Source organism: Aptenodytes patagonicus, chromosome 2, assembly GCF_965638725.1.
Source record: "Aptenodytes patagonicus chromosome 2, bAptPat1.pri.cur, whole genome shotgun sequence".
NCBI classification, from domain to species: domain Eukaryota; kingdom Metazoa; phylum Chordata; class Aves; order Sphenisciformes; family Spheniscidae; genus Aptenodytes; species Aptenodytes patagonicus.
In genome coordinates, this window is record NC_134950.1 from 96,137,451 (window position 1) to 96,160,200 (window position 22,750).

The window sequence follows — 22,750 nt, forward strand, 5'->3', positions numbered from 1 at the left end:
CCCTCATAAAATTCAGACCACCATGCTTCAGTCAGTTCTGCTAAACCTGTAGTAATGATTCTTGAAAAACTTAAGTAGCTTGCCCAGGAAAGAAAAAAAAAATCATTAATCCTCCCAAGTTAATTTCTTTACCTTATGATTGATGGCATTTTTCCTATCAGGTCGGTTAAACATTATCTTTGTGATATTGTTTTTGGTGGTAACTAGTATTGTTTCATAGTCATCACGTCTGCTCTCTTCTGGAGAAGCGTCCTTCTTCTGGCCAGCAGATTCTGCAGAAACCAGACTTGAGACAAGTTCAGTATATTTCTGTCTAGCATTATCCTGTAAAGACAGAAAAGAAAAAAGAAAAAATCACACAAGATTATCAAAGGCTGAAATGGAAATCAGTTTGTTATGCTATTCATAAGATGGGTACCTATGGGGAAAAAAGGGGACTGTGCTTCAGGACACACATACAAGAAAATCTCAATTAGAAAGCATTCTAATTAGGATGAGAAGAGGAACATGCTGTATTTTAACACTGCAGATCATGCCTAAAGTCATCTAGAAAGCAGCAGCAATGGATCCACAAAATAAAAGTGCACAGATGCTGGGATGATGACATTTATTTTGTTGAAGTGTCCCCATCCACGCCTAAGATTACCAGAAAGACCTTTGTCATATTCCCAGCATTTACACATTTCTATGGATCCTTTGTTTCTGTGTTGCAGTTGGACATTTCTCCAACAAAATAAAAGTTTTTATTTTAGAACATGTGCTGCTGAAAATAAGAGTGCTGAAATGGGTCTATGGCATTTTAGAATTGCTTGAAGACACTAGTTTTCATTTAGCACAAACATGACATGCAAAAGCCTAAAGAATCCTGCCTCCCTATTACTATAGTAAGCCCTGATTTAAACAAATTCTAAGTTCTTGGTTGTTACAACCTATTTTCTTGAAAGGATAAGATACTTTGAACAATTCTATAATCCATAATTTGTAGCACATGAAATTGTCTATTCCCTCTCCACTATAACTTCAAGAGCAGATTCTTTTCCTTAAGTGTTTCCTGGCTATTCCTAAAAGCTACAGAGCCATCTCAAAAAAAACCAACCAAACAAAAAAAACCAAAACACACCCCAAAAGCCCTAAAGCAGCACAAGTTGTTATGTTCATGAAATTATGCAAGCATGTTTTCTTTTAAAAGAAAAAAATGCAAAAACCCCTCTGTATCAAGTAATATCTTTGACTGACCTCAGAAACTACTCCTGAACAGCAGGCCTAATGCAGCAGTGACACAGCTGGTTTGTAAAGCTTATGTTTCCTTCATTTAATGGTATGGTTTTTAATAGTTTCTATTAAATAGAAACTGTGGTAGCTATACATGATGTCAGACTTACTACAGTCTGCATGAAAAAAGAACACTTATGTATCTTTGCATCTATATTATTTCAAGTGAAGCAAGCACGAAGAAAGACTTCTCTAAAGGTTATGAAAGGTATTACAGATGACAAGATATACTGAGAAAGAATGAAGAGAGGCTCTCAGTACACCACTTTTTTCTAGTCTTTTGATCAGTGGCATAAGAGACTGACTTTTTAAAATGACAAAGTTATCAATATGCTGGATTCACAAATTTGCTCTTTGTTGTTAAGAACCGAGAAGCTCAGTCCATCTTTCTTAAAGGGAAGAGCAGAATAGAACATAGTGTGAAAAACACTATTTTTATTGAAAGTCAACACATATGTAAGATATCTTAAACTGGTACAAGCTGGTAGTAATAATATAGAACTAGGCTTACACAGTAAAAAACCCTCCGAACATTGAAGCAGTGAAATGACTGTAGAATACAGTGCAAAACATTTTGGTGCCTGAAGCAGAGTCGCTGAACTACCATAGAATATGTTTAGACATTAGCCATTCACTTACAGACCAGGCATTTGAAGGCAGAGTAATCGACAAAGTATCTAAGTGAAATTGTAGGTATTGTCACCTGAGACAAGTTGCCAAGAGAATTCCATGCATCCCACTTGGCTTTCTTGACAAAGTCCAGCATACCTGGTTTTGGAGAATTGCAGGGACCTTCAGTAGCCTGAAAAGAGAGTGAAACAAAACTTATTTAAACCTTTGATTAAAGTTCAGATGCCTTGGTAGAAAAGATGACAACTGTTAGGAATATTTACCTGATCAGGATACAGACTTCATCTCTGAGACAGAAGGAATACCTACTGGTTGGGCAATACTCAGACAGTTCACGTACCATGAAGTTTTCAGTGCCTGCTATTTCCTAATACCTGGTGCTGGGCTCTGAGAAGCACCTAACCGATATGAGACACTAGTTTCCAAAACACCCATGCATGTTAAGTTCTCCTAGCTCAAAAATTGTGGAAGTTTTATACTTAAAAAGAAAGTTAAAGACTTGTAAGCTGCATAGGATCTATTAAGCTAGATCTTACTTCAAAGTTGGCCCTACTATGAGCAAGGACATCAGACCAGTTGAATGCCAAGAGTCCAAGCTATCCTGAAGTACTCTATGATCAGTTTTCCTGAAGAAAAGTACACTATTGGAGAGAAATATTTCAAGTGGGAGGCGGGAAAGAAAGAATACATTTTACTAATTAATAATAATGAGCTCATAAACTACCTGGAACAGTCAGCTGTCTAAGTTTTTATTTAAAGGAGCAACTGATTGCCTTCTTCAACATAAGAAGCCACAGCCTGTACTGACCCTGCAACCAACCTTGATCCACAAATACTTCCCCAAATACCAGTACAAACCCCACTAAGGACTAGCAGCTATTTCTACAAAGGTCGCCTTCCATGCTGTAATAAAGAATAACCTTCACGCAAAGTGTGGAGGAACAGTTCTTTGATTTAACCACCTCCCCCCCTCCCCCCAAACCAAACAAAAACATACCCACACTACAATGACCATGCAAAACAAAGAAAGAAAAGAAAACCCAGAAATCAACCTTCAAATGTCAACACCGTTATAATATAGGCCCAGCTGACTGACTGTAGATATGACAAATTTAAGAGGAAGCATGTGGCATACTCTTTTTTTTCCTAGGCATAAGCCATTTTCCAAAGCTGCATCAATATATGCCATATTATATGGAAGGCATCACACAATTGATGTAAATTGGCTCTATTTCTTTGAATAGGGGTTTCTATTCAAAGCATGATTTATATGATGAAACAGGTTTGGCTTCCCTCAGAATTCAGGCAGGGTTTGAGGGGCTGGCATTTCAAGAACAGAACTTCAGCACTTGAAATTGAGCGCTTGTTAAGACACAATACATTTGAACAATGCCTATTTTAAGTAAATATTTTACAGGTCCACCCCCTCAGATTATAAATGCCCCTTACGAAACAAAATAAGTCAAGCCTACCTGTTTAAACAAAGCATAGAGCTTCAACTTAGTTTCATTCCCAGGATCCTTTTTCAAAAGCTTCAGTTGTTCTTGAGCCTTTTCAAAGTGTTTCTGGCTGACTTGCATGGTGGCTGCAGTCATGTGCAGGTGAATTGCTGGAATGCAAACAGCCTGCGCTCGCCTGTAAGTGGAAAAAAAATCCTATTGCTTGGTTTGCGTGTAAGACTAGAGGAAAAACAAATATGCTGCTTTTTAAAGTCATTTAAAGTAAGTGTAAAACATTAAATATTTGTACCTGCACTGACTAAAACAACAACAAAAAGGAAGATACTAAAAATTACAAGAAAGTTGCTTTAGAAGTTTGCTTTAGCTGCAACATAATTAACCTTTGGAGAATATGACATTATCTCTCTCTAGTATGTAAAGTGCTAGATTTAATGCTGCCAGATGACAAAGAAACTATGCAGTAATATACTGGATGATCACATATAGGCCACTAAATGGCAGTCATGGTAAACTAATGTTTTGCTGTTTCTGGAATAAATCAGAGCCCTACAGGTTCTGTCCATGACAACCAAGTAAGAAACACAGAACATTTTTATTAATGGTTTAAATCTCTGTATGCAACATTAACAGCTTTATATGTCTATGAATTAAAACGAGTATGCAGCCTGTCTGGTTTTTTGTGACCTTTTCAAGTTTGTGTGCTTCTATCTAGAAACAATTCAATCTGAAAGCCTGGTTCTCCAATCAGGGCAGCATAAGTGAAGGCTAATTTCAAAATGTACTTTGGAAAAGGTCTGGCTGTGAAACAGCCTGTAGACACTTGAAAAAAAAGAGGTGGTCAAAATATTCTGGGAGAAGAACTCTCCACCAGAAAAAAAAAAGGTAATTCCATCAAAAAAACCCCAAAAAAACCAAACCCCACTCCAAAGAACCAAACCTAACCCAACCCTATAATGCTTTGTAAAAGCAGGTTTACTTCAACAGAGTTTGGAATCAAAAGCCAAGAAGTCTAATAGTTTTGGCTTGTTTCAATAGGGCAAAAGCATGTTGTCTCAGCTTTCTTCAGTTAAATTGCAATATACGTTAAGTATTTTTACTATTTTTAAAGTGTTAGCCGTTTATGTATCGACGTTCCTTCTCTATTTTGGTAAAAAAAGAACAAAACCTCCCCAACTTTCCCCATTCTAACTTAGAAACACAGCTGTCATGTTACAACATCATATATGATAGATTTCATAATCATTAATTTTTCAAATGTGACTGGTTATCTCAAATGCAGACTGATAGAATGTTTAATCATTAATTTAATCTGTTAACATTTCAGTTACAGAACCATCATTTAAAAATCATACTTAACATGAAAATTCTGCCTTTTTATACACACCTAATGAGAATTTTAGAGAAATTCTACTGCTTACTTCGAGAACATCCTCATTGCTCTTATTTCTTAAATAAAATTTCTCTTCTGTTGCAAGCCTAGAAGTTACAGGCAGGAAGCATGAAGAATGCCAACTGTGTCCAATTAATTTTGTTACTCTTTCATTTCATGCAGATAGGTTTTAGTTATCTTGTAAAAATGTTTGTAAGATCTATTGGTTTTATGTCCTATTACTGCCCTTCTGTATTAATAAAATCTAAGTTCCTGGTAGTTTGGGGCAACCAAGATTGAATGACAGAAATGGAAAGAATATTTTCTGTTATATAAAGAAATTCTTTCAAAAAGAAAGAATTCCAGAATCTGCTTCAAAATCTTATGCTAGTAAAAAGAAATCTATCTGAACAATACAAAATGGAATAGACTATCAAAAAAGGCTGCAGGAACAGAAAAGTCTTCTTACTTAAATTGATCAGCTGTAGGCCTTTATTAACATAGCAGTGCACCCAGACAGACATGGGTTAACCATCTGCTAGTTTAACTAACATTCAAACTGATGTGTTCAGAAGACTGTGTCAGAGTTTAAAAAGTTTACCCCTTAACCAACTGGGAAGCTATTTAGCCAACTTCTGGACGTCACCTCCAGCATCAATAAGAGCCCTTTGACAGGCAGAAGTGTACCTAAACAGATACAGATACAAGTTTTTTAATACTGAGCTGCTTTGACTAGTCTGTCCTGGAGTCACAGAACATGATGCTCGCTTTCAGATCCTATCCCCAAACATGCTTTTAAAGTCACATTCACAGGAAGAAAAAAAACCAAGAGTGCAGGAAGACAACTAGGGGTTTCTTTTGGTTTTGGTTTTTTCCCTCCAATTTTGCTAGCCATCTTTGGAACTACTTGAATGCTGCTGTTCCCAAGATGATCTGTGTACCTAGGACAAATTTTTTTTGTCAGTCTAGGCAGTGACTATGCTGAAGTGGATTCAATGTTTAAAAAGGGAAATTTGGGTTTACAACATGTTTGACAATCTGGTCTTCACTCCAGCTTGGCTATGGTCATTATTATAAATAGGCTTTAAGAATCTCTTTTATATACAATTTGATAGTGACCATAAATTAACAAGAGTTGAGGATGGGCAGCTGGGGAGAGGGGAACAGCATAGCAGCCAGTCTGAAGATATGTATGCACACATATTCAGGGTTAAGGGCTTTTGGCATTTAGCAGGTCACAAGTTCTCTTCCTTATTAAGGATGCAAAGTGGACAAGTTAGAAGATGAGAAAACCATTAGGTGAATAAAAAAAGTCTGTTTGGGGAAAAGTGGAATGATCTTTCAGTAAGTCCAAACTCAGAGTTACTTTCCTTTGCTGTTTGGTTATACCCAGTTTTACTTCTTAGCTACAAAAATGTTTGGGTAAAACACATTATCTATCCATCCACTTCAAATACTCCATCTTGCATTCTTCTTTTCTTCCTTACCTACTGCTTTGTAATAGGAGACTGTGCAACTTAGCTGTTTATTAAAGTCTAAAGTTTATTAGAAAAGGCCTCTTTTCTTTAGTTCTTTCTTGCTGCTTGTAGCTCAGTTCTCTGCAGGATATCTATGATTCACTTCTTTCTCTTTGCCTTCTGATCTCAGAGGAGATTTACTATACATTAGCGATGATTACCAGTTCTCAATATGCTAAGGCTAAGCTAACTGCTGCTATTTCTCTATTAAAATTGCAAAGGATGAAAATGCAAAGGAAAAGTTAAGTTACTTCACAACTTATTCATCTTGGGCAGGACCTCATCCTTCAGGGAGATACATGAAGAGCAGGAGCAGAGCTCCGTGACCCCCAAGTAGATCACATAAAGAGTGAAGAGGAGATGACTTGCCACCTGTCAGCACATGCCATCTCTGGGACCACACAGTGACACTGTACCACAATCCCAAAGACTGAGGAGCAGGAGAGGCTGCTGTAGCCCACTACAGAGAAGACTTACTCCCTCCATCTGCTGCTCCCTTGCTGTGACACTGAATCCTTCTTACTCCCTCACTGACCAAATCCATGCCTCATTTTAGCAGCCTCACTGAAACCACACAAGACTTTGCCGAAACCACACAAGGCAGGCAGATAGCCTGGAACCTGACCTACAAACTACTGGTGTTGAACCTGCACTTGTTTCCATCCAAGCAGAAAAAGAAGCCTAGGAAGGGCAATCAAAAACCCCTCTGCATTCCCCCTTCTCATCTACCCACTGCAACAAAGCTAAGTGATTTCCTTCCCGAAACTTCCTCTCTTCATTGCCCTGCACCTTGCAGGCAATTAGCTGTCACTGCCCCACTGCGACAAATTACCTTGTTGTACTGGCACCCATGGAAGAGCAGTAAGGGCCCAGCAACCTCCCCCAGCTGGGTAAAAAAGAGCAGCTTCCACCAGAGAGAGAGAAACTAGAGGAGTCGTAACTTGGCAGAGCAGCCACAAAGTCCATGACAAATGCCTGCACACTCCTGCAAGAGTACTTTGCAAGCTGTACACTCTAAAAAGAAATAAATCCTGGGCATCACTGCCTGAACCTGAAACATCCAGGCTGACAATCATTTCATATGTATTCCCTTGCCTTGGACATCTCTTTGTTCCCATTCAGTCCTTCTGGATATCTTGCAAGCCTGTCACTTATCCCGTTCACTCTACCTGTTCACATAAATGTCTCTTATCCTGATAAACATTCAAACATAAGGTTCTTAGTTAAGGTTTTAAAAGTCAGTTACACTGCAAATAGTTTCTTACTGTTTAGCAAAGACTGCAAAGCCTGTTAAAGACAGGGCCCCTCATTACAGTGTAGTTCTGTCACTTGCATAAGGACTTTTATAGAGTTAAAAATGCCAACTTTTTGTAAAATGCTGGCTGCTTACTTTCTAACTTTTAAAGCAACTTAACAGTTTCATCATTAAGACTAAATGGAAGCCAAAAGATCTCTTTGCATAGGAAACATCAGACATGTTCAGCAAAAGAAAGGGATGGATATACCTGAACTTCATCTTCTGTTTACTTAATAAAGGTTTTCTTTTAAGCGTTAGTAGATCCTGGGGAAATAAAGCACAGACAAAAGCAGTTAAAAATCCTATTAGGATTAAAAGCAGCGGGTGGTGCTAGAAACATGGGTTTAAAACTGACAGAACTGGAAAGTGCTCATTTCACATTATTGTAACTAGCTTTAGAGAGACAAGGAAGAAAAAGAACAGGAAGTGTTGTCAGACAGAAGCAAGCAGTACCTTAAAGCATCACTCAGATGAATCCTGGAACATATGTTTAATAGAAGATGTGGATATCTTTTGCACATTATGTGTAATACTTCAGATAACGCATATGACATCTCTTTGCCACGATCACTATCTCAAGGTGCTGTGATCTTTTGCACTGCTCTTTCCACACGTTCCTCATGCAGAACAGTGAGCAGCACAGTAACCACCCTTTGCCATTTCACACAGACCTGTTATTACAGCATCATAAAGTGGCAATATTTCTGCTCATGTTCTTTTTATCTTAAGAGAAAATTAAACAAAAAACTGTTTTGCTGCTGCTACTGTAGAAAGAGTTGTACGGGTTTGGTTGTTTTTTTTTTTTTTTTTAGTTAGGATATAAAGCAATCAATTCCCACAAACCTCAAGGCACCAAGTGTTTGGTTATAACCTAAAACAAGCTTCTGATTACATGCCTCTCCAGAGTCCCTGCAAAGAGGAGACAGCACACGTTGCCCAGCCCATCACTGTTTCCGAGGCACCAGCCAGAGCCTCAACTGTTCTACAAGGTTCAGGAGTCTGAAACTTATCCTGAGCGCTTCACCTGGTCTGCTCCAGCACCAGCAACCGCAGCTCTGAGAGGCTGCTGTGAAGTCAAGCAGGAGAGCAACCAAATGAGATCTCCTCACTCCCTGTCCTCCTGCTGTTGGGACACTCACAGCCACAGTAGAAGAACCACAAGACCTCCCCGGTGGGGTGACTGGGGTAGTCCTCACCTGCTGGCACCTGGCCATGAAGTATTCCTACTCCAAGTAGAGTTTCAGGCTTCAGTCCCCCTCTTTCAGCAGCACTTCTCCTATTTCAATCCTCCCTCAAAATTATCCTGATTTTTCTCCACAGAGGAGAAAGGGATCTGGAGAAGGAATAGCAACCTTTCATCATTAGTTCAGCTACATCAAGGGGGACAGGAGCAGAGCTGGTGGGAAAGGTTGTCACTGTTGGCAATTGCAGCAACTGTTAGGAAATGAGGCATGTGAGACGAATAGAAACCAGAACTTAAACTGTAACTGAGAAAAAACTAGAGCATCTGGAAAAAATATTCAACCCGAGACACCGACTTCTCTTATTTTTCCCCCCCAAGACTTCATATTAGAATCTCTAAAAAGAAGATTAAAAAAGGAAAAAGAAAGGTTGGTACTCAAATAATAACAAGCGAAGCATTAGTAGTGCCAGCATTTCATAGCTTTCTCTGTAACTAGGAAAATAGTGTTACTGTTTTCCATATTCACTTGCAGTATTTTCCGCATGCAACAAATTTAAAGTTGTACTTCACTTTATTTTGTGAGCGAGAGGCTACCGTCTATGCTGTTAACACAGAAATCATTACAAATTTTAATATGCAGGCTGTCCAAATCACCATTCATCATGCCATTGGTTATATACTACTGAATCCAAACAGATATTTACCTACACAATAATGTAACATTAAGGATTCATAAATTTTCACATAGCTGGAGCACTTAAAAAGCAATAAGAGCTTTCCCCATACAGCTGAACGTGGACAGGGCTAATGTCAAATTTCTGCCATACCTCTCAGTCCTCCAGTTATTCTTTCCATGCAAGCTACCTAGAGCTGAGCTGGGAAGAGAGGGGGCACCTGCCAGTGCTAAAGCAAACTGAGCAGCCTGTGGCATGTTTGGAGCAATCATTCCTCCTTCACTGCTGGAGGGGGGGAAAGAAGGAAAAAAAAAAAAAAAAAAGAGTGGTATGTGGGGGGTGGATAGTTAATCAATACAGAAATTCTGGGTAGAGGTTCTTTTGTCTGTAGAAGCAAAGCAACCCTCTCTTTCTTTATGTCATCCTGTTACAGGCTTCTCCCAAAGAACTTCAGATCATTTGACTATACACACTATTTCTTGTCATATATTCTTTTCAGGTTGTTGTTTCTTTCCCCGCCCACCCTTGCAAAATTATTTTGTTTCTCACGAGTGTCTATCAAATGAATATGATGTCTGCTACAATATCTTGTCAGACTTTCAGGTGGAAAGCAGTATCCCTGTAAGCTGTACAGACAGACTTTCTTACAAACAGGAGTTGTGTAGTAGGCAGTGACGGTGATATACTAAAGAAACCTCAGCTTGATTGTTTGTTTGGGTTTTTTTTGGTTTTTGGGGTTTTTTTTTGTTTTTTTTGTTTTTTTGTTTTTTTTTTTTACACTAAAGTCAAATTACTTCAGCTGCTAATTTCTAGTCCTGTCCTTTCAAGTTTCTTCTCTTATACTGGGAAATGTGGAGTAACCATATTTGACACATGAACATCTTGAAAAAGCCTGCATCTGCTTCCACAACCATCCCATGTGAAAACTTCTACTTCTCCTCATTTGTATGCACCTCTTTCAAGATCCCCTGCCATTAGTTAAAACTAAAACAATTCAGAACGTGGGCAGATGAAATTCAGTCTTCATTCGGAAGATGGAGAAGCAGAGACTGCCTCTAACAATTTTTGTCTGTTCAAATTTCAGTAACTGGTATATTTTCTAATATCTAGCAACTACAAAAGAAGGAAACAGTTAATAATTGAGTTGCTCCTTTGAGTTAAGCCCAAAACCCCACACTTTTCATGACAGCAACTTTTACACCTTAAAATCAACAACTAACTTGCAGTAACTACCGCACACAAAGCAGTCTGTACTTTCCCCACATAAGTTCACAGGCTCACTCTGTTGAGTCCTGCATTGCTATGACCTGCTAACATGCACCATGGCAGTAGGTTAGCAGTAATTAATCCAAGTTAGTAGGTTGCAGCAGGTTAGCAGTAGGTCAATACCAGCTTAGCAGCCAGAGTTGTTTTATTTCTTCACGCAGCAAAAACTAATGGACAGGACTGTTTGGTAAAGCAACACTGCTGTTCACCAGGCTCCTGCAAAGACCTATCATAACAAGCACATCACCTCTTAGACCAAAACCAGTAGCCTAAGAAAGTCTTATCAGCACCAAGGTTATTCTCAAGAAATCAATGCATTTGGTTCACTTGTGGAAATACAAGGTTTTATTAATCATGGTGATAACATGGAGGTGTTGACGACTCAGTAAGACAGAACTCCAGTTTTCCTAAAAAAACATAAGAAAATAACTATCCCTCCCTGTTGTACCAGCACAGTCCCTGGCAGTACCTCATTATACTGTAGCTAGTATGGAGTAACTAAAACATACTGCTCTCAGGTTCTGGCATTTCCAGTGTATCTATCTAGCAGAGAAAAATCAGTGCAAATACTCTACAACCAATTCACTTACTGCTGCTTTAATAAACAGAAAGAAATGAAAGTCAAATTATTTCCTCTTTTCTATTAGAACATTTCAATAGTCATTCTAAACACAAGTTTGGTGTCCAAATCATTATCAGTTTTTACTATTTTACACTCCTACACTGTTTTGACATATAAAAACTAGAAGTTAATGATGTCTGTTGGCAAATTGAAGTGCTGAATCACTGTTTAGTGTAAGTGGCTCAGCTGTGCTTGATAGGGTTTTTTTTCAGTATTAAAGAATAGCTAAGAATCAAAGATCTAGATTACCATTCACTGAGATCTGAAATGGGCTGCTCTGTGCTCTATACAGGCACAGTTAATATTCTCTCATCACAGCTGCTGGGAGGGAAAACGGGATCACCTCCTGAAATCTCTGCAAGAGCTCTCTTTCCAGCAGACTTAAGTTAACTGGACATAGTGAATGACTAAAGCATGAGAGAATTTCCTGCACATCCTCAGTCCATGTAAGACATCTCTGCAAGCAGGAAGATTTACAGAGAGATATCCTCCAAAACACATTCATAAGTTATAAACATGAATGTTAACAGAAAAATACAGAGTTGTGAGACTCACTCAAAGATTATTGTAGTATTTGGAGAGCAACAAACTCACATAGGTTGTTTATATATCTTTATCCAAGGTGACTTTAACAAAACAATTATGAACAAATACTAAAAATAATTTTTCTGCTAATGGAGAACGGAAAAAGCCATTTTTGTTTGGCTTCTGGGGACAAATCTTGCTGACTAATGGAGAATGGAAAAAGCCATTTTTGTTTGGCTTCTGGGGACAAATCCTGCTGACTAGGGAGAGCAAGAAAGTATGCACTTTGATGTTAATGGCTTTTGGCCAAGGTAGGTAAGTTTCTGACAAGGATACAACCAGCTGCTGGAGCCCCCATCCGCATCAAAAAACCCACTGACAGTCCTGCTAGTTCAGCTGAACCAGTGAACGAAGACAAACAATTTGTCTGAAGATAACTTTCCCTCCTGAATCCATGACACCTAGATACAATGGGGATGACACAAAGAATCCTGAACAAGCTATATGACAATAAAGAAGCAGTATTTGTCAATGGCTTATCCTGTCCAAATCCAGAATTCTTTCAGATAATTTAGAATTAAATAAGTTAGGTCTAAACACAAAGTAGCACACTGCTCTTGGTTTTGGTACTATTTCCAGTACCCACAACTAGACAAACTTACAGGTGTCCTGTAAAGACCCAGGCCACTTTACTCAATAAAAATCTAATGGTGACTTGGGCTTAGAGCTAAAGTTCTCACATACACGCAAGACTTGCAAGTACATTTCTGTCACAGCAGAATTTACAGCTGCTCTATGAATAACAATGTTATTGAAAAGTCTTATCAATTTCCAACTGATAACTTTCTCTTTAGATACCCTCTGTAATATACCTCGCTCTTAGTTTTATCAGAGAACGATTGAGCTTGTAGATGTGACACACTACAAAGTCTTACATACAAAATAAAGCACTGAGAATGTTTGTCACTTTTAGAAATGAAAGTTATCCACATTCCAAGGGAATTCAAGTCATGTCTTACTAAAACACTAAAAAGCTTAAATCATAGCATTTAGAAGGCTGCACCTATAGCAGCAGCTCCCAAGACAGAGGTCAGAGGATCATGTTGGATCGTGGCAGTTATTAGTGGAGATGCAACATGTACAGAATCATATTGGCTTCTGCTATCATTGTAGAGATTATGAAGAACCATTGGTCTGGAAAAGCGGCTGACAACCCAGATAACTTGGAAGTTCTTCCCCAGAATAAAAGTGTGTTTCATCTGGCATCTTACTGGCAATTAAGAAAAACAACACAAAACCAACCAGAAAGATTCTTTTTGTTTCAGGAACAGGCTTGCTATACTGATGAATTTGAAGCAGTAAGCATTTTACAAGTGCATTTATGATGGTATAAAATGATAGCATATTTGAAATGAAAATTTTTACTCTGTTTTAATGGTTGGCTTCCAAGGACCAAATTATTCAAGAATTATTGTACATTCTGCAAGTTACATACCTCTTATACCATATTTTCAGAATAAATATTATCAGAGCACCTTACTACAAAAACAGTAGCCACTTTTTTGGAGGGCCAAAGAGTCAGCAAAGAATCCATACAACACAATCTAATCCTTAAGAAATCATTTTTATTCCCAATTAAGAATGGAATCCCCTCTACTCAGCACTGGTGAGGCCACGCTTGGATTACTGTGTCCAGTCCTGAGCTCCCTAGTACAAGAGAGATATGGATGTACTGGAAAGAGTCCAGCAAAGGACCACGAAGATGATTAAAGGACTGGAGCATCTCACATACGAAGAGAGGCTGAGAGAGTTGGGACTGTCCAGCCTACAGAAGAACAGGCTCAGAGGGATCTTATTAATGTATATAAATATCCAAAGGGAGGGTGTAAAGAGGACAGAGCCAGGCTCTTCTCAGTAGTGACTGGACAAGAGGCAATGGGCACAAACTGAAACACAGGAGGTTCCTCCTGAACACGAGGAAACACTTTCTTACTGTGATGGTGACCAAGCACTAGCACAGGTTGCCCAGGGAGGTGGTAGAGTCTCCATCCCTGGAGATACTAAAAAGCTGTCCAGACATGGTCCTAGGCAGCCAGCTCTAGGTGGCCCTGCTTGAGCAGTGGGGTTGTACCAGATGACCTCCAGAGTTCCCTTCCAACCTCAACCAGTCTGTGATTCTGTGAAAAACAAACACATTTAACCTGCTAGCTATACCGAAGCAGCACACAAGTGGCCCACTAACTTTAACAGTTCATCTCTAGACTAGACTTTGAAGCTATAGCTCTTCTCGCCTTCATGTGAAAGCCTTCAGAGGAGGCTTCCTCCTCCTTTCAGGGGAGGAATCTGAATGATCTGTTCTAGGACACTCAGAAAATAGGAACACTACATTTGCTATTGAATTGTGACTGTTCAAATTCTCAGCTGGCAGGCTCACTCTGTACATTCAAGGACAAAACCAGTACTGAGATGAATGTACACATCCAGTCTTTGTAGCCAGGAAGTCCAATCAAAGATCAATCTGCAGGATCATGACAGAAAAAAAAAAAGCCCCCAAACTACTGACTGCCTAAATTAGTGAAGATCTTTCACAGAGCAAAGTACACTATGAACTCCTTGAAATCATAACACTTGCTCAAAGCAAAGTTCCCCCCCTCTGCCATTGCTCAGACAACCACAGACCAGGCTGGGATGAAGGGCAGGTGCACATGCCCTCTGCCACAAGGAAAGAGGTTCATCTGCAAGCTACCCTAGCTACAGTCAAAATATGTGAAATACCAAGAATTACATCAGGACCTACAAGGGACAACTCTTCTGTGGCTTCCTTCTCCAACCTAACCTTATTTTTGACAGAGCGGGGGGGGGGAGGGGGGGGAGACAAATAAAAAAAAAAAATAAAAAAAGGTGGAGGGAAGGGGAAGAAGAAGAGGAAAAAACCTTTCCCTCTGGGGAGTCAGATGCCAACAGAAGACAACACTTTTGTGAGCAGGCTAAAAAGAACTCTACGATATTCAGATAGGAAGAAGTTTTTGGTTTTGGGGCAGGGGTTTTTTAGTTTGTTTTTAAACATGGCTTTGCACTGCCACAGTCAAAAAGCTACTATGAACTATGTGGTCAGATAGCACTGAGGGCAAAGTTGTGTTTACTTGTTTCTAAACCACAGTGATTATTTCCATTTAATCTTCAATTAAAATAGACTTCATTCACAGAAGTTTCCACTTGGAGTACTCCACATTGTCAGAAAAAAGGTAGCTTTCATACACACAGCAAAACAACAACATAACAAAACATTACACAAGTTCTCTCTGGATTTCAGCACAAACAAAATCTGTCTACCTACTGAATTTACTGCTATCTAGTGCTGTTATCCTTTCTGTAGGTATTCAGGTGAACATGAAAAGTCAGTAGCTTATGAACAAAATAATGACGTTATTAGCTCACCAATAATGCTTATGGTCTCCTTTCCATGGCTGGCTAACCTGCATTAAAAGCGCTAGCTGATAAAATACTATTCTGACAATTGTAAGAGTGATTTTCTTCTTTAATATCATTGCTTTCAGTGATAAAAGACTACTGCCAGGATAATTTAAAAACCAGGATGTTGGCAAATTATCAAGTTGCTATGTGTTAATCACTGGGCCAGACCCCTCTAAAGCCAAACAAATAGCACCACTTATTCAGTGACTTAAAACCTGAGTTTTGATGGAAGAAAGAAGCCTTAACCAGAACCCATTCCAAGAGAGCTTTTGCTTCCTCTTTTCTGGTGGAGCATCCAGTACTGAATTACTTGGCAATGGTTTCTGTTTCTCTGTGAAATAAAGGATGGTTTAACAAGACCTTTAAAATCTTAGCTCACAGTTTTTGCTGTAGTTTACTGATTACAGTCTAAATTTTATTATAATGAACTTCAAGGGAACCTGAAAAATACTCGCTGTAATCAGTGGGCTCATCACAATAGAAAGGCTCAATCATTTACTACATCAGCATAATGAAAAACATCCAATCTGAACTGAATATCAATATATAATAGTTTTAGGCAGATTATTTTACATTGATCAACATTTAAATTATTCTTTTAAAACAGAACAGTCAGGAAATAGGAAAAAATCACAAATATTCTTATGCTAAATACAACAGTAAAGTGGAAAAAGAAGAGACTGACATAACTGGTTCAATCTTCTGTATGTGCTCACTCTAACAAAGATAACTACCAGTGAAACCTCTGGGGTCTACTTTGGTGTTACTATAAGTGGAGGTTACTTGTAAACAAGTTTCATTACAGTGAATTAAGTCTGCTTATCAAGCCCAGGTAGAATGTCATGTTTTGCACTATGAATTCTGAATGCCTGACATTCAAGTGTTTTTCATTTCTTCATACGTGCAACGTTCCAAAAATTTTGCTAGAAATAAATAAACCGATTTCCATCCTAATGAGGACTGCTGTGCAAGAATGAAGTATAGCTTGCTTGCTCTCTTCACTAGATCGCAGTTGCAGACGGAACATAGTTTGCACAGGGGGAGAAGTACAAGGGAAGAGAGAAATAAGTAGCTTCTTAGAATGGTACTATTCAAAGACAGTATTTTCTACCCTAGCAAAAGTTCAAAATTAATTCCTAACACCATATTAAATTAAAAAAACCCAAACATTTGAAAAAGTATTTATGTTCTCCTCGAGAAACTCAGAACTAGCTTCTGATGGGGAGAGAAATCTTAAAAAGCGAGGGCAGAAAGAAACCGTGGTTCCTCACTTCAAGTGGGAGCTACTTGAGAGCCCACTTTGGAGAGAATGGATGTTCAAGCCTAGAAAAATTCAACGACAAAAAGTGTAGTTAACCACTACCTTATCTGCATTCATATTATCAGATTCTTTTGAACTCAGCAGCAAAGCTGCTACAGAACCACTTAGTGATCACTGACTTAAGCAGACAAAGCTGACAAGGTCACACTGACTTCAATGAACAGCTGCTTCAAAGCAAATTAACTACAACAGAAAGCTGTGTTCTAAGCCAATCCATCTTCAAGACTTCCAGACACCTTGGCTTGATATTAGCTGCGAACTGTCAAATCCGGCTTAATTACATACAGTTAGTGAGCTTGCTGCTCCGGATTTCGTTTTGTTGATTTTTAACTGCTGCGTGTATTTCTGTTCAGAACAGTTTAAGAGGATGCTTAAATAAGGACATAAGTTTATTAAGATGCTTTTCTGGACAACTGTTCAATCATTTCACCACTACCTTTTGGTTTTGGTTACCGTATTGGTAAACCAGCATGTGCAAACAAGATGTAGTAACTCATGCAATTAACATTAGTATTTGCAGAAAAAGCCTCCCATTAAGAGATTTAATTGTTCATTTTCCATTGACTAGTTAGGCTCAGTATTCAAAAGACAGTGGATGAGTTTACTCTAATGGCTATGTTTCACAATCCCAACCCTTAAAGAAAAAGAGAAAGTCAAGATTCATCGGTGGTATAAAGACCCTTTCTGAAAGACTCTGAAAGTTACCTCACAGTCACAATGTTAGTGGAAGCTGATTTTACCAGTATTTTGCAAAAAGTTACTGCAAAAGTCAAATTGGGCAAGGTTTCAAGAAAGGAAAGAAGGTGATTTTTTTTTTTTTATTAAAGAGAAAATTATTATGACTTAAAAGGTAAGGGAAACATGATGAGCTCTAAGCTTTTTATTGACCTGCACCAAGACAGAAAAGAATAAGCTGGGGGGGGGGGGGGGGGGGGGGGGGGAAGGGAGGTTTAAAAATCAAGGCAGCTATGTGCTCTGCTTTCTTTTCTGGTGGTCAGGCAAGGATCTGTGGTCCACAGTTAGTCCAAGGTTGGGCAAGACAACTTGGCTCACAAGCATCAACTAGAACTAGAGGCCTGACCTATCGAAGGGAAGTTTGAAAAGATAAGCACAGTTATCTTGAGCAGGAGGAGCAGAGCAGAGCACCCAAGACCTACAGAATCCAGTGTAAGCCAAGGAGAGCTGATAAACAGAAATCTGTCACAGAAAAAAAATGTTGGCTGACTGGCAGGGAATAGCAAACAGCTGAGCAAGGCAAGCTAGTACAGCCTGAGACACAGCACTGAGAGGCATGACTGAAGAGACTCGGAAACCAAAACGCAAGAGCCCACGTAAGACAGCAACAGGGAGTAAAAAGCATACTCCACAGGGCCTCCCTGGTGTAGGATCAGGGTATGCGTTTTGTGCTGTGGATAAAACACAACCCTGTACATGGACACATTTCCTATGTCAACATGCCAGGATGCATTCCCATCCAACTGCTAGCGGGTGGGGAAGTTGGTGAGCAGACAGTCAGGAGGCTGCAGGACACCTGCTGCCTATGCCACACTGAGATCAGGAGGGAAACCGTATCCAACTCAGGCAAGACCTAATGCCTGAAACTTTTGCCCAGATGTAAAAGCAACTTCTACTGCCAGCACCAGAAGTTTTAGTACAGACCCACAGAAGACCCAGGAGTGTTAGCAAACAGGGTTTTTAAGACTATAGTCTGATATATTACTTGAGAGCAACACTACAAAAATCCAGTCATCCTCCTTGTAAAAGGGCATTGGATTGGGGGGGACAGCGGACAGTAGGAAAGCAAAGGAAAGTAGCTACTGCAATACAGAAATAGGGCCTGGCAGCAGGAAAGTGGGTGAGAAGTAAAGAGGCAATAGTGTCCTTTTTGCTCAGCCGGCATGAGAATATCAGAACAAAGCTACTAAAATTTGTATGTCCATGTCCAACTGCAGCTATCTGAATAGTATTGACAGAAAGGACTAGACATTTTCCACTACAGGGATATGAGGCAGACTCCCTCTAAGGCGGATTAGCTCCTCGTGGCCAAACCTGGAAAAAAGAAACAGGACAGAAGAAGGGATACCACCAAACTTACTGGTCATCTCCAGGATGATAGTAGCCTCAAAGAGGTTTTCCACAAGGCAAGGCTTACATGCGCTCTGGGTATGCTAACATCTGCAATTATCTCCAAATACAGGAAACTTTATTGCATATCTGTAGCAGTGGAAGACTGTGTTTCCATCCTCCTCACATATTAAAAACAAGCAAACAAAAACCCATGATGCAGTTGATAGGCCATTAACAGCAATAAAGAAGTATTTTCAGGGAATGACCTGGAATACTGAGCCTCTTCTCACTGAGAGAGGCCCCAGAACACAGCCATTTGATGAAGGCAGAAATAATCTCTCAGCTGCAAGAGATCAGATCTTCCTCCACCCTCAACAGAGGAGTTTCCTCAGAACACACACAGTTCCAGGGCAAAGACAAACCTCCTGGGCCTCTTCCCAGGACCTTACATCTGACTGCCTTAGTGGGAAGGAAGGCAGAAAAGAGCTATAAGGTCTGCAGAGACAGGAGAAGGAGGAGATGCAAGGGTTATAATGTCCTGCTTTGTTGCAAATGTATCAAAGGGCCCTTGATATAATGGCCAAAGAATGCAACTGCGCTACCACATAAAGAATAAGCAATTCAGGGAGCAGGTTCAACTAATTCCCAGACAGAAACAGAAAAGGGCTGCAGAGACCGAGTAAGGACGGTTGCATATTGTGCTGGGACTTAATAGCACCTGAGCTCCTGCCGTGTGGGTGGGCTTTAAACATGCAGATGTCTTGTCATGAGATGATGCAGGGAAGCCAAGAAGAGATTTGGGACACTGCTCAAGAGCCAGGATGGAAGTGAACTCGAACCCTTAAGACTGCTGCCTCCCAAGCTGAAGAGCAGATACTGTAGTAAAGACAGATTTACTGCAAGCAACAAGTATTCCAGGCATGGGCAAAGACCAACAAGGCCCCATAAGCAAGCACAAGCCAACAGCTTAAGAGAAAATTAACCATTTTTCAATCCACTTTATTTAAAGACCAGCATTTAATAGCACTCCTCTGAAAAAGGCTCTTTGGAGCTGCTGAGAAATAAGAGTACCTCATGGAAAGATTGGTCTTTGATAAGATCTGACCTCCTTTAAAGTTGCTGAGATAACTGTACCAACTAGGAAGTTAGGGGGTGACTATGCTACTGTCTTAGTTTGGACCAGGAGAGTGCTCTTGGAGCAAGTCTCTAAGTTGATGCCCACTCCATTCCCCTGGTTTGGGCCACAGAGCTGTCTTGGCACATATGAGTTAGATCCCTTCTAGAGTACATAAGATCGGGAGATGTCCTCCAGCTGCTGATAGGCATTCAGTGCTGGGATCACACTACAACCAGCCTGAAGGAAACCCCCAAAACAAGGATAGCGTGGCTGCAGGTTTCCCAGCAGCAAGTGTTCTGCTCCCAGTGGTCTGACCATCTGTAAACGCAGATACAGCCTGCCTCATAGCAGTGGAGTTGTGGGGCCTCCGATCTCAAACAGCTGTATGCAAAGACTGTCGAATGGCTACAGCCCCAGTAAAACTCTTCTGAATGTGCATTTGTGTCAGCGTTCCCCCTCCTCAGGCAAATTCAAACTTGGAAAAATTACATATTGCAACAGGGCAAGGCAAGAAGTGGGCACGTGGTAAAAGAACCCATGGAACTCACAACTCCATGTCTGAAAGGATTAGGAATATCCTGCTTTGGGAAGAAAAAAAAACCCAAACCACAAAGTAAGAGGAAATCTTGCATTTTGTCCTTATATTTGTAGGAGTGTTTCTCTCCCAGTGCTCCAGGGATATGCTTCTTTTTTTTGAGTTTAGACTGCAAAAAAAGTTTCCTAAATTCATTGGCGCAGCAAGGCTGCCAGTGTCTTTGAAATAATTCTGCTAGCAAACTGCTGATCCAGAAAATAAAGCCCACCTGTCTGGTATTCCACCATTGGAAAAATTGCACCATTTTCCTGTATTATATCTGATTATATACTAAAAACATTAACCCATTATTAATATTGATTTATGACCTTATTTCATACAGAATCTTGCTGTTTCAAATACATCTGATTCCACTAGCCTAATGATGTCCAGCAGGCCAGTCTTCTACGTGTTTTCCAATTTAGAACTGCTTTCCCTCCCTCTCATTGTAACAACTTAGCTATATTAAATTAATATTATTTATCTGTAGAAAACTTGCCTAAAGAGTTATTTATTTGAAGTGAGGGCAGAAGTCATGCTGATCACACAATTCGCATTCTCTTTGTTTCTCCCTGTATCTTAAGATGTTCATGTACACACTTCAAATAATTTCTCACAAAGCTTTGGGAGAAAAATATTACAATTTAATGCATAAGTGACTACAGTTTTCTGGTCAAGATGCACTCGTGCCTAATGGGTATACTTGGATACTTGAGTAAAAGCATTTCATTTATGAAAGTGTGCATTATAACAGTTGAATTTGCATGTTGTTAACAATCAGAGTATCACAGGTCTTTAACCTATTGGTATGATGATGCCTGCTTCACTATTCTACTTAGGAACTTGCTTACTAAGTATACTTAACACAACAAATACTTACTTTTCCTTAACTGTGTATTTATTAAGCTATTTTTGGTAGGAAGAGAAAGTTCTACGAATTGACAACTTTTGTGATTCTTACTCATACACAAGCAATTTTACAGTGGAATTTCCAATTTAACCATTTTCAATAAAAACAAAACATCAATCCTGCAATTTTAAGTCTACTTGCAAGTCAAGCCTTCCCTTCCCCTTCCCACAGCCCAACTAATGCTGAAGGTGCACAGCTGCCACAGTGTACAATACTGCATGTGACACTTGATTTGGAAACAGCTTAAAAGCAATACATAATAAAGGCACACCACAGGAGATACTACACCGCTATTCAGAAAGCCAGAGTACTCTTAGCAAGAAGCCTTAATTAATCAGACACACAATTAAGCTTGTTTCTGTGGGACTGACAAGGGAAAAAAAAACATAAGAAAACATGGAATCACACATTCTTCTCTGTATTTCAGTACAGTTTCAGGTGCCTTACCCCCAGCCTAACCAACAATTTCTTTGGTGGTTAAACATTTGCCTCAGGAGACAGAAACATAAGGGTGTAGGCCCTGTTCGAGGAAGGCATCAAATGCAGGTTTCCCACACCCACAGTGTGTTCAATCACTCAAAGGGCAGGCGATATGGCTGGAAGGGTCCCTCTCCTAAGCAGAAAGCGATCTCCCTCGTCTTAGGATGAAAGCAACGTCTCCTCCTGCGCATTAACCACGTACATACGGGCTATACAGAGAAAGCTAACCCAGTTCATCAAGCGGCACAGGCAGGAGGACACCTGGTTTCCACGCCGGGCCCCGGCAGGAGGGAGATGGGACTGCCCAGGCCTGAGGCAACGGCCGGTCCTCCCGCCGCCCCACGGCACTTACACCCCCGGCCCCGCCGCTGCCTGCCCCCTGCTCCCCCGACCCCTGTGAGGGGGCCCCGCCGGGCAGCCCCGGAGGAACAGGTTGGCGGGAGGGGGAAGGCCGCCCAGGGCCCGCTGCCGGCCACTCATCCCGGGAGCGCGGCGGGGAAACAGCGGCTCGCGGAGCGGACCCTCCCCGGGGCAGGACGGCGCCAGAGCCCCCGACCACAGCGACGGTGCGCGGACGACCGGGGCTCACCTTATCTCGCAGAGCGGCCGCCAGCACAACCTCCGGACGAAGGTCAAGGCTGTGGTCGCCATGACTGGAGGAAATATGGGCGGGAGGAAAAGGAAGAGACGGCAAACTCCGCCCCGCCGGAGCCGTCAGGCCCTCGGCTGAGGAGACGGCAGCCGCCCACTCCCTCCGCGGGGAGGGCACCGCCTCCAGCGCCGTGGGGAGGCCGGGCTGCGGCAGGCTGGCAATTGGGGTGGCGCTTTTTTTTCCCCTCATACTGCCGAGGTCGTGATGTGAGACCCTGGTCAAATCACACGTAGCTGACTTTTTCTGACATAGCCTTGGATTTCAAGTAGGGGCGTTCTTCTTTGAACTTGATACACCTTGAATGTTACTAACGATTACAGATCCAAAAGCCTAGCATTTT

General features: G+C 40.6%; 1 protein-coding gene across 3 annotated transcripts in view; it reads right to left on the reverse strand.

Annotated features, from left to right (window-relative positions):
- ECI2 (enoyl-CoA delta isomerase 2) overlaps positions 1 to 22,473 on the reverse strand; it is a 33,350-nt gene extending 10,877 nt beyond the window's left edge. Inside the window, exons 1-6 of one of the 3 annotated variants that reach the window (XM_076330474.1) lie at positions 22,348 to 22,412; positions 8,742 to 8,878; positions 7,754 to 7,809; positions 3,375 to 3,537; positions 1,976 to 2,074; positions 133 to 324 (exon numbers count right to left, since the gene is read on the reverse strand). In XM_076330474.1, coding sequence (XP_076186589.1) covers positions 133 to 324; positions 1,976 to 2,074; positions 3,375 to 3,537; positions 7,754 to 7,809; positions 8,742 to 8,759 — 528 coding nt within the window. In that variant the 5' untranslated portion in view covers positions 8,760 to 8,878; positions 22,348 to 22,412. Of the gene's footprint in view, positions 1 to 132; positions 325 to 1,975; positions 2,075 to 3,374; positions 3,538 to 7,753; positions 7,810 to 8,741; positions 8,879 to 22,347 lie in introns of all 3 variants that reach the window. The other 2 variants (XM_076330476.1, XM_076330475.1) reach the window with 2 other exon arrangements.
- Positions 22,474 to 22,750: the final 277 nt, after the last annotated feature.